This window comes from Tachypleus tridentatus, chromosome 9, assembly GCF_004210375.1.
Source record: "Tachypleus tridentatus isolate NWPU-2018 chromosome 9, ASM421037v1, whole genome shotgun sequence".
Taxonomy (NCBI): Eukaryota; Metazoa; Arthropoda; class Merostomata; order Xiphosura; family Limulidae; genus Tachypleus; species Tachypleus tridentatus.
The window spans coordinates 77,311,008-77,323,572 of NC_134833.1; the positions used below are offsets into that span (position 1 = coordinate 77,311,008).

At 30.2% G+C, this 12,565-nt stretch overlaps 1 protein-coding gene across 6 annotated transcripts in view; it reads left to right on the forward strand.

Annotated features, from left to right (window-relative positions):
* LOC143225544 (filamin-B-like) overlaps positions 1-12,565 on the forward strand; it is a 130,260-nt gene that overhangs the window by 72,160 nt on the left and 45,535 nt on the right. For all 6 annotated transcript variants that reach the window (XM_076455187.1, XM_076455184.1, XM_076455183.1 and 3 more), the window contains 9 exons: positions 127-273; positions 512-595; positions 773-910; positions 2,131-2,304; positions 2,896-3,042; positions 5,732-5,815; positions 6,874-7,011; positions 11,196-11,363; positions 11,645-11,800. In XM_076455187.1, coding sequence (XP_076311302.1) covers positions 127-273; positions 512-595; positions 773-910; positions 2,131-2,304; positions 2,896-3,042; positions 5,732-5,815; positions 6,874-7,011; positions 11,196-11,363; positions 11,645-11,800 — 1,236 coding nt within the window. The remainder of the gene's footprint in view (positions 1-126; positions 274-511; positions 596-772; positions 911-2,130; positions 2,305-2,895; positions 3,043-5,731; positions 5,816-6,873; positions 7,012-11,195; positions 11,364-11,644; positions 11,801-12,565) is intronic.

The window sequence follows — 12,565 nt, forward strand, 5'->3', positions numbered from 1 at the left end:
TTTCTAAAACCTACTGTTACCTTTTGGGTTTGAGCATATAATATTTCAGAAAGTTTTAAAAAATATCAGTGTATTTATGTTTATAAAGTATGTTATCTATGTGTGCTTATTGCTTTTACTTAATAGGATGCCCTGTTACCATCAAAGTTATTGATGTAGATAAATCATCTGTGGACCTGCAGGACCTGCAACTGATCTCTGTTAGACAGACAGCTAAGTTTTTAATTAATATTCCTGGTGGACAGGAATCAAAGTTAAAGGTTATTGTTAAATGTGAGTATTTAATATGGTCACTACGAGGTAAAAAATTCTGCAGTGTTGAATATCGTGCAGTTTAATCTGAAGCTAACATAGTAAATGAACAAACTGTAAGGGTTTATTGCTATAGTTTTCTAAATCAGAATCATTTTTCATTGCCTAGGTTATTGCAGTTTTGGAAAATGATTTTTGTGCATCACAATAAAAGGATTGACTTTTAAATTTAACAGTCTACTTGTTGATTATGTTATAGCACCAGATGACTCACGGCTTCCAGTAAAAATAGCAAGATCTGGAAGTAGTGGCTTTACAGCAGAGTTTGTTCCAAAAGAAGTTGGTAAGTGTAAGGATTTAAAAATTTGAAATATTATTAATTAATAACAAAACAATGTAACATGTTTCTAATTGCTTTTCTCCAGTTCACTTTTCTTTCTTTTTTTTCATTACTTCAATATCTTATGGCCAAGATAACTTAAGATCTTCTTGATAATAGTGTGTTCTGTAAAACTTACAGGTCCATACAAAATACTAGTAGAGTATGCAGGAAGTATAATTCCAAATAGTCCTCATATGGTGAAAGCCTATGATGCAGAAAAGGTTGAAGTCAGTGACATACCACACAAAACCATCTGTAAGACTGTGCAGTTCACAGGTATGCTATTTTTTCAAGCTGTATTTTAGTAATATTGTTTTAAATGTTTTAAATTCAGTTTATGGTAGTGAGATTCACACTGCTTGTAAACTGCTTTCACTTTTTGCCTTTGTTCATATTCAAATTTGTTTTTATATTTTGTAAAAATAACTTATTTAACAAAAGCTGATTAAATATAAAGTCTATGAAACAGCCATTTCTAATCTCAAAGACTGTCAGTGTCAACTTTAGTAAACCACTCTTCATTATTCATGGAGCACAATTATCTTAGTAATCAGAGTAATAACTCAAAAGAAAGGTAACTTGTTACAATAAAGTAGCCAAATAAAAGCACACTTGCTTCAACTGAAAGCTAATAGAAACAAATTGTGATGGAACTTGTGACTTAACTGACAATAGTAATATGAACCTTAGCTTGAAAAACACACATGAAACAACAGTAAAATGTAAGTAACTAAAACACTTTATAAACTATTGGAACTATAAAAGTCGATTTCGTTTTTGTGAAAGATGTTCATTTCACTTTAAAGAAATTTATACCTTGAGAAACATTGTTTATTGCTAAGTTTGAGACCTAAAGATTCTTATAACATTGGTTAATTGTTCTTGATTTACTTGAAACGTATTTGAAACTAAATATATATCTAAGAAAACCACTTTTTATCCACTGTTTCTTAATATTTTTTTATCTAAAATTAGTTTTCTTAAACTTGATACATGCTATAATTGATGATTTATATTAAATACTTTATTGCTTTTCATTGTTCAAAATATCTATTTAATTATATAGAAACTATTTTTTTAAGAATCGTAATCCTTAAATTACAAATGAGGCTTGCATAGTCTACATTAGTTTTTTAAATTATATATGCATCAAATTGTTCATGAATCCAGGACTCATTGGTCATAGAATCTATAATAACATATAACTTAAAAACTTTAAACAAAAATACTTTAAATATTGTAGTTAATCCCACTAACTGCTGATGTCCATAAGGTACCCAGAGTTGGTAATTTTAGGGTTAATATTTATTGCAGCTAAAGCTTAAATGTGGATGTTATTTTCTAAATAGCAAGTTAAAATAACTATTTCTGATTTTTTGTTGATACGGACATTATTTTGTTTCAGTTTGTATTTTTATTAGAATTGAAGGTAGGCTCCAATTATTTATTGCTTCTCACATTACTTTTTCTTACATACACATGTATATTGTTCCTAGTTGATGCAAGTCAAGCAGGAGAAGGAAATCTTGAGATTAAAGTGATTGCCAAAGGACGAAAAATCCAGACACAAGTTCATCCTTTGGACAGTGCCAAATTTGCTGTTTCTTTTGTACCAACAGATCCTGTGGAGCATGTTGTTAATGTATCTTTCAACAAGGAATCTGTTCCAGGTTGTTTTTTTACATTCTCTTTTACTGATGCAACATATACATTTCTGTTATTGTTAGTCTCTTATTTTTATTCAAAAAAGAACTGCTTCTATAGTCAGTATTAATACATTCTGTTTCCAGTTTATTCATTCCAGCTTATACATGATTTTTATTGTTGTAGTCACAGTAATTAGTTGATGCCAAAAATTTTACTTTCAATAGTTTGTTTATTAAAAATTTTTAAAGTTATTTTGTTAAAATCCCAGTGGTAAAGTGTCTGTCTTTATGAATATCTGTTTTACATTTAAGTTCTAATATCTGTTACACTTTTGTGTGAAATTATTTTCAGTATTACCTTACCTAAAATTTGAAAGTCATTTTACCTTGGTGTTTTTCAAACTTACCAATTGAGAGTTTTTACAACCTACCTGTGTCACATTTTGAAATTTATTATTCAAAGTGGATGAATATTTGTACAGGTATTTGCTTATAATTTAAAGAAATTATGTGCAACATTTTAAATTTAGTACAGAAAATATGTAAAGACAAATCTAAGAACTTCTAAAATTTTACTTCATATTGATATATATTTTTTTTAATTAAAACTTGCAGGCAGTCCTTTCAAAATAAAAGTTGTGGATTCAGAAAAATCTTTGGTAGTGGGGTCATCACTTGTTGCTTCATCTGTTCATAAAACATTCATTTTCACCATTCAAAATATCTCAGGATCAGAAAAGGATCTTCAGGTTCATATTGAAGGTTGGAAAAATTATTTTGTGAAATAACAGATAGTAGCAAATGCTTACATGTGTAAACTTTCATTTGCTTAGAAATAATTCTGATAATAGGAATTAGTCAAACCTTTAGTCATAAAAAAAAAATCCAATGATACACATATTGAGAGATGCATCATTAATAAAAACACTGACTTACAAGAGATAACTACAAACAATGAATAAAATTCTATGATAATGTGAAATCATTTTTGAAATTTCTTTTTGCTTAGTTGCATTGTTTACTATATAATTCATGCTGGACTTTAAAGGTACGGTTATATCTCTAAACTGAATAATGATGAATGAGCCTTCTAAGTCAATATGATGAGGTTATCATCGCTTAAACATTGAGAAGATGGATAAACATCAAAACTTTGATCTATCAGACAAAACCAGTTTCAATATAGGAAATATCTAAAGTTTTTAAACTTATAATTTAAATTAATTGTAGATTTAACTTTTTTAATGAAAAATTCAGATATATTTGTTACATTAAAGTTAATTAGTAAACTAAGATTACAAAACATTTATGACATCTATCCTGCATCGATCTCGGATCAGGAACTTCAAGTTATCTTTTCAACATCTAAGTTTTAGAAAATACAATAAAAATACAGAAAAAACTGATTTATGATAAATTAACACAGATGTGTTTATGTCTGTCTCATAAACTATTTCTTATCTATTGATAATAGTTATCTATTGTATAAAGATGAAAAGCTGCATATCTCTTAGGCCAATATCTTAGCCATTGTAGAACCATTCAACAGAGAACTTGCTCAAAGCTACAGTGTTTTTTGCTGTGGCAAGCAAGTTTATCTTAAAATTATTTCAGCCATATATATAAAATGATGCATTACTTTAGGCATGTAATTAGATTCAAGGGTAAGTTCATTAATGTCATAATGAGTAATATGATCGAATGGGGTATATGTGTGTTTCACACTTGGTATTGCTAGCACATAAAAATCATTATGTTTGTTTCATTGTCAAAGAGGCACATTGATGCAACATTCCTAAATTTTGTCCACTTGGAACCTTCAGCTACATCTCTAATAACAGACACATTTTAGGCAGTTGATCAAGTAGGAATATGTTTTTGAAAATCACTTTTTTTGTATGTTTCAGTCTGTAAGAATTTGCCAAGAAGAACATTTGAATATAACTTAAAAATATAGAGAAATCAAAATGCTAATCAATCAATATTTAAAGGAGATGACCCCATATACATAAAAAATGTTGTTTTCATGAAATACAGGGATAGTTGTTCACCTTATACATATTATTAGTAGATTATGATTAATTTTGAGAAAACAAATTAATTATTATTTCCCATTATGTAATGAATATTCAGCTTGTATGACATGAAACTTTTGCAGTTTTAGCAATTTAAGGAGAGATGTGTGCTTTCTTGTAATAAAGCTACATCAAGCTATCTGCTCTGTCTAACGAGGGGAAATGAACCCTAATTTTATCATGTAAGTCTGAAGACCTACTGCTGTCCCACTTGGGTATTAGAGAGGAGTAAACATGCCCATGGTTATCATGCAGAACTATAAATTTGAGTAAGTCAAAGCACTGAAATTATCAATATTTTATGATACACAGTTAAAATCATTATTTAAAAACTTATCAACAGTCACGTGGTATAATAGAACAAAGGGAGTAACACATGTCAAGAAAGTATTACTCTTATTGGTGGATAGTTGTCATAATGAATTGCACGTGAAATGCATCGGGATCAGTCAATTCCAAATGGGTGGGAGATTCAAGGCTTGTGAAATATGCAAAAATTGCTTTTGCATATAAAGAGCAGCACTGAATAAGAATAGGTATTTATGTGAGTAGAGATAAGTACATATCAGAAACACATTTTCAATATAGAAAATTTATGGTAAAATACTCTTAATATCTTTTTAATCCCTTTAAAGTAAAATTCAAGGTTTCTAAATGATAACTTTGTTAAGAAAATACATTTCTACTTATTATTATTTTCCAAATGAACAATGATGGAGATATGCATTAAAGCACATAATGATGTGAACGCCCTCCAATTTCTTACAGAGCACTGTAATATTTAGTGTGAAGGATGGGTAGCACATAATTTAGAGAAGTAATCTATGTACATAGTGGAAACAATGTTATTAGACACCATAGTCTCACTACATTCCATCAATCAGTGACATCTACAATTTCTGCAAAGCAGTTTTGTTAGATTCTTGATGACAAGAAACTCACTTTAAATAAAAATGTATCTTGGAACAGTTCGTATGGGTATTAACACTTTTATTGATATGGAGAGAACAACATTTTAACCTTCCTAGGTCTATTTTAGGTTAAGAAAGATGACTTAGAAAGGTTGAAATGTTGTTCTCTCCTTATCAATAAAGTGCAGATAGCCCTCGAGTAGCTTTGAGCAAAATTGAAAACAAACCAAAACCTTATCAATAAATGTGTTAATACCCATACCAGTCATTCTGAGATACAGTTTTGTTAGATGTTAAGTTGCTATTTCAGGTATTTATTGGATACATATGTATATGTGTGTGTGAGTGAAGTATTCATTTTAATGTTTGATAATTTTATACAAACTGATTTATAACAGAACTCTGTTTCTGCTTGTTTGAAAAGATATTCATCTACACTACTATTCTATCTGTTTATATTTCAAGGTCCTGATAAGAAAACATTACCATATAACATTGAAGAAACTGGAATGGGGAGCTTCAATGTAGAGTTTTCACCAAAGAAAACAGGTTTGTTTAATAGGAAAACATCATGTAAGGTGTTTATGTTTCTGTTGTTTCACAATCAAATGGATATTTTACTTTTAATTATTAAAACATTAAGATTAAATTTTTCAGTAGTTCTATTGCTTGCTTGTTTTTGTAGTTTTATTTTAGTTTTAATTTGTTAGTGATAGTTTCTGTTAAATTATCTCTACCTGTTTTTATTTATTTATCTGTGTTACATTCTTCTGTCTTGCATATCTGAATGGATGGAGAGCATCCCAATCATTAGCATTCTGGACTTTGGACTTGAGGTTATTTTTTGTGTCTCATCACTGCTAAAACAAAAATAACACTTTGTGCTTTAGAGGTGTATATGTGCTAAAACAGTGATGCTCAAATCCTGTTATTCAATCTCGCAAGATTAGTCCAAGAGTTTGTGGTGGGTGATACTTATCAGCTGTTTTCCCTCTTTTATGTCACTTCAAAATTATGAATAGCTAGCACAGATAGCCCCTCATGCAATTTTGCAAATTTAGCTGTACAAGTGTTAATGTTATTACTTTTCCAGCTTATTCATTTAGGTATAGTTTGATTTACACATAGGTTATTATACCAAATATTTTATGATTTACTTGTTTGTCGACTCTGCTTGTTCATCCAGAGTACCTGTTTATATATGTTATCTTCTCTACTGATTTATGTTCATATAAATGTTTGTGGATGTGTCCTTTAGGCCCTGATGGCTTACTGACATGTTTGAGAACTTATAATTCTAAAAATTTGGTTTCATTACCCTTTGCATAACTTTGTACTTAACAACAAACTTATTGCCATTCAAATAATCGAAAATTGAAAAATTTATTTATAATTAACCATATTTGTGAATTTATAGATAGTCGCTAAATCATCTTTTGTAATAAAAGAGTAAAAAGATAAATGTATAACATTAAAAGTACATTCACTAAGATATCTCTTTGTGTTTTTTTTTGGTTGAATGAGCTCAAATGGCATGTATTGAATTCCTGTATATGTTAAACTGTATAAACAGTGAATAAACAGAATTCTTCTATATCCATGAGTAGGAGAACACAGGATCCATGTGAACCACTGTGAAAATCCTCTACCAGGTAGCCCATTTATGAGCAAGGTGTATGATGCTGAACAGATAAAAGTGAAAGACTTGGGAACAGGATTTCTGGGGAAACTTTACACATTTCTTGGTGAGTTACTATTAGTTCATATTATTCTGATTTTTGGTTTCCAGAATAAGTCAATGCTTTATTTCATTGAATGTCCAGTGTGTTTCTACAATTAAAATTACATGTATATTTTAGTGAAAATTAATACATTTTGATAAAGTTAAGTAAACAAAATCACAAGAAAGGACTGCATTAAAAACAGCAAATCCAAACCTCTGACTAATTATATTATTTTGTGATAACTTAACAAAAATAAATTTTAAAAAAAACTGCACTGATTGAAAATATCCTAGGGTACAAATTATAATGTGGAATTATAAAATGTATCCTAGGTTTCAGAGGTTACTGTGAAAGTAGGAACCACATTGTGGTGGAGATACACTGTTTATCAGTCTTAACCTTCATTTGCCAGTCTCACATGAAATAAAAGAATAGCAATAGATCTAGAAATGGAAATTAGGAGAGCAAGATGTGGGTGCTCAAGCCCACAGTGCCCAACATCTATAATACCCTTCACTGCCTTCAGACAGTTGTTGAAAGGTGACTGCTCTCCAAAATAAAGAAGAAAAATTAATTGAAATAAGAATAAGAAAATAAGGTACTACTAAGGGGATTTTCTTCAATTCCAACCACAGTTGTGCTCAGCCTTCCTCTCTTCATCTTTGAGAGACTGATCAAGCAGTCCACAAGGCCCTCAATTCACATTTTCTCACAGCTCAAGAGGTTCTATCTCTTTTGAAGATGTGGGCCACCATGGAGGCTCTCATTCCCATGGGTCAATCACATATGCATTCCCTTCAGTGGAAACTCCTCAATCAATTGAATTATATTCAGATCCCTTAGATCACATTGTTCTTCTTCCTTTCACAATCAGGGCCATCCTGACTTAGTGGCTATACAAGGGCCAGACCACAGCATAGGTTTTGCTTCCTCCACCTTATCCAGATTTGCATCTGTTCACAGACACATCATTAGAGGATTGACTCTTAAGAAATTTTCAGATTCTGGTCAGTCAAGGAGTCTTTGCTCCATGTCAACATTCTTGAACTTATGGTGGTTCATCAAGCTTTGTCCCACTTTTTTCTTTTTTGATGGAGGAGGGTGTTTACAATACTTTTCTTTGCTCCATCAACCTCAGTTAGATATCATTTATCTAGATGTGTTACTACCCTCCATCTTTACTCATGGCATTTGTCAGGTCCTTTCCTCAGCCCAGGGACTGGCTCCACATGTTGCTTCTTTCCTTTCAAAAATCTGTACAACAGGTAGTTTTTTTTAAACTATGAATTGCACCTCTCAAAAGAATTACACATGTTCACATCCTTTTTTGCCCACTCATATCAGGCTCATTTCCTTCTTTTAGGGCATGCTTGTTCCAGAAGTTGTACTCCATTTGTATGCTTCAGTTCATCTCCATTCATTCTGGGCAGTTACTTTCCCCTTAGTTTCAATGTTGTGCACCTACACTAGTCCCTACATCTTTGAAATGTGTGATTCTAGCTTTATGTAAGATATTAAGACTGTATCAGAAATTAACATTTTCTTATGCTGATAAAGTATTTCCAATAGGTACTTATCTCTCTCATACACTTCCTACCCTTCATCCCCAGTGCTGGTGTTATTCTTTTAGTTCTTTCTAATTCTTAAAAGTTAGGATTGTGCAGGTATAGCAGAAGGAACTCTAGTGAACTAAGTAAACTTTACTTTTAAACACATGATGAGCATGTGCATGAGAGAACATTTTAATAATATGCATAGCCATGTAACACTGGAAACAATATAAACAAGCCACAAACATGTGTAAACACATTTTATTGACTTATTAATGATCAAGAAGACAACTTGATCAGAACTTGCCTTTACCTGTAAAAAGCTAGAATTGTCTTTTTCTGTATTTGTCAAGGAATTTGTCTAATTTTTGAAGAATATCACCTTTCATATTCATTTTAGACACATTGAACTCATGGTTTATTCATCTTAATTTTAAAAATGATCACTCCCTGCTGCAGTTTGATACCTGTATGGAAAAGTATATCTTTAACACTGTCTCAACAGTAGGAAGTGTTTGGATAAGTGTATGTCTGTGGAGAAAGAGGAATATTCTTAATTCCACTGATTCTGTTGGTTCAGAGTGTGTGAATGAATGTTGAAGCTCATGAATTGCCAATGTGTAGAACTAAATTAATTTGTTTTCTGTCTCAGTTTCAACATCATTCAGAAAAGAATGGACAACATTTTGTATCTTGGCTGATTTCTTGACATGAAACAGATGGTAATTTAGAGAGAAATACATATCTGGTGGCAAAATTCTTATATGCATCAAAACAATATTTCATTGCAGCAACAAGTTGGCTGACCACAATGAAAAATACTTCAGTTCTGAATTTATCCTTGAGTAATAGTATGGTATCCTTTCCATCTCCATCATCATAGTGATGGTTGCACACCAGGACGTGCTTCTAAACTGAACTATGCTCACTGTAACCACACAGTTCAACACCCCAATTTTTGAATTCATTAAAGCTTGTTCTCTGATCTCCAACTTTTTAAGTTATTTAAGGCTAGATTAGGTCAAATAAATATCACTAATATAATAGAAATTGTGCATGAGTTATGCTCACAAGTAACTCATGTGTAATGTAATTCCAAAATGTAACATAGACCCAATAGCAGTTAGACACAATTCAAAGGGCAATGACACCACAAAATTTAAGTATAAATAAATGTATACTGTTATGAGTTTATAAATATTTAGGATAAATAAATGTAGCTTTATTTTACAATTTTAAGGCAATCTAGAGAGAAAAATTATATATATATATATTTGTGGTTGTTATGAGGTTGGTGAAATTGATCACTCCTGTATAGTTAGGGTAAAAGAAATAACAGATACAATATGAAGTTTTACTTATAAGAAATGTTTGAAATTTATTTAGGTTTTTAATATTATGCAATTGAAATTTGAGGTGAAGAAAAGTGTTTTTAGTCTTATCATAAATATTTCTTTGGACTTGGACTAGTAAAAAAATGTGTTATATATGTGTGTGTGTGTGTATATATATATATTCGTCGATATATCTTTATAAAAATGCTTTATTATATAAATGTTTTTGTGTACAAATTATTTATAAAGTTTACTAAATGTCTGCAAAATTTGATAAAGATACACTTACTGTATTAAAAGTTAAATTATTAATATGTGGTTTAAATATTCTTATCATTTATATGTCAGAAATTTTAAGTGAATGATAACATTATTGGATTAAACCAGAAATATGAAAATTGGTAAGAAGTTTACTTGCAAAGTATTCTTCAGTAATTTTTTGTCACATACATCACAATTCTCCTGTGTGGACTTTGGTTTATATATATATATGTAATGAAAACAACAGTTGTGCCAAAGAGATTACCTAGAAGGTTAACTTCATATGCTACCCCACATAATTATAAAATATGATGATGTATTCATCATCAGTTATTATGTTGTTCATCCAGACTTGTGACTTCAAGAAATAGATTTTATTTCTGTCCATGAGTGATCTGTTTAAAGTGAACTATCTTTATCTTATTGATTTTGTTTTATTTCAAGTAATTACCTTCTTTTACTTGGCTGCAGATTGCAAATTTTAGTTTTAGATTTCATCTTCAGCACTTTATTTGCTTACAATTTTAAGCTGTAGTTAGATTTGATGTCTGAGTCTTGCAAGTGAAGAGTAAATCTTGTACAAAATATAATCCTAATGTTATGTGTGGTCTGTATTTTCAGATATATTTCTTCTCATATAGAGGTTTGGAATCTGTTTGTGTACTTTTTAATCTTATTTTGTGTATGCCTTTTTGTTGTGAAATGCAAGATGATGTGATTAGTTTCAAAAAATCATATATATATACCATATATATATATATATATGGGGTATAAAGTATCTGTGTGTTTGTGTGTAAAAAGTTGAAAAAGATTGTGGTAAATCTTTTATTTTGCCCACTAAGTGATAACACATATTAATGATGGTTTGTTAACTTTAATTTTATCATTACAAAGGCAAAACAAGTCAGAAACATTTAATTAAATTCATTCATGTATTTTTGTAAATAAAAGTAATTTTTTGTAATCAAATTTATTTCAACCAATTCAAAATTTACACCAAATTTGAACGAAAATATAACAGTTTCTACTTTTAATAAGAAATTGTTATATAATTTATTAGTTGAAACTGCAAACGCTGGGCCAGGTAACCTAGACGTTATGGTTAACAACGGAGAAGTTGAGACATCAGCACAAGCCCAGTCCCCAACACTTTATGCTATATCATTCACTCCCAAACATATTGGCCCACATCTCATTGATATCAGATTTAACAGTGAGCCTGTTCCAGGTATGAATTTCCACATATAGTATTGACATAATACTGTGTTTTGATATGTTTTTAAGAACCATTCTACCATTGTTTATCTGTATGTTTATCATTAGGTAGTGCAGGAGTGTTTTGAATGAGAAACATAAAACTGTGTTGTTGTTTTTTTGTTTGTTTTTCAATGCAAATATGCTTTTATTCATGAATTGAGATTCTGTTTTAGAATGCAATGATTTCTTAAATCTAATTTAAACCTATATGAGCAATGATACTTGAACAATAAAGTATCATTCATTTGTTAGGAAGCCCCTATGAATGCCTAATAGTTGATCTGTCAAGCTTGTCAAAAGTTCAAGTCTCTGGTGAAGGACTGGAGAAAGTACCTCTTCATCATCCAGTGGCATTTTTGGTTGACACAAATGGAATCAACATGGGACAGCCACATGTAACTATTATGGGTAAGTTTTCTATACTTGACTAAATTGCTTTTTTGTGGCAATACAGAAGAAAGCAAAGTTACTATTATGAGTATTTTTCACGTATTTCAATATGCAGGTATTTCCAATTCAGCTAAGACAGCCTCAAGTCACCATAACAGTTTTTTTTATCTAATTATAAGACAGTCAGTTGTCACTATTATAGTTAGCTTTTGTATGTTTTTTGTGTTAACATGGAAATAAAATTATTGCATTTTTATTTGTACTTACACATCCATATAATGCATCACTAAGATTTCTTTATAGTATTTCCTGTTCCATTTTCACTATATTATATTTCAGCAAAGGACAGAACTATATGATGATTATGATCATTATTCTGTTATTTTCTTGCATAATTCTATATGGTGATTGTTTTATTATTTTCTTGCATCAGAAAAAAAGCTGCAGTGAGACAAGGTAGTTACAGGTTACTCAGTATTTCTTGGATTATTTGTTATATTCAAAATAGTTTTGATAAACTTCCAAATGTTACAAGCTGTAAAAGGTAACCATACACCTGTTTCCATCTCCCTTTCTCTTATTTTTTTTGTCTTAGTTAAATACCTAAATTTCTGAAAAACAAAATTTCAGATTTCTTAATGTTTTTAATAAAACTAACGTTGGCTGTACAAGACTGTTTATTCTAATAACAGTTATTATTTAGTTTATTTGGTAATTTAATATTTGATGTTTATTTACTTTTCTTAACAAGAGAGTTAAAAATAATTATTTTAAATGTAATAG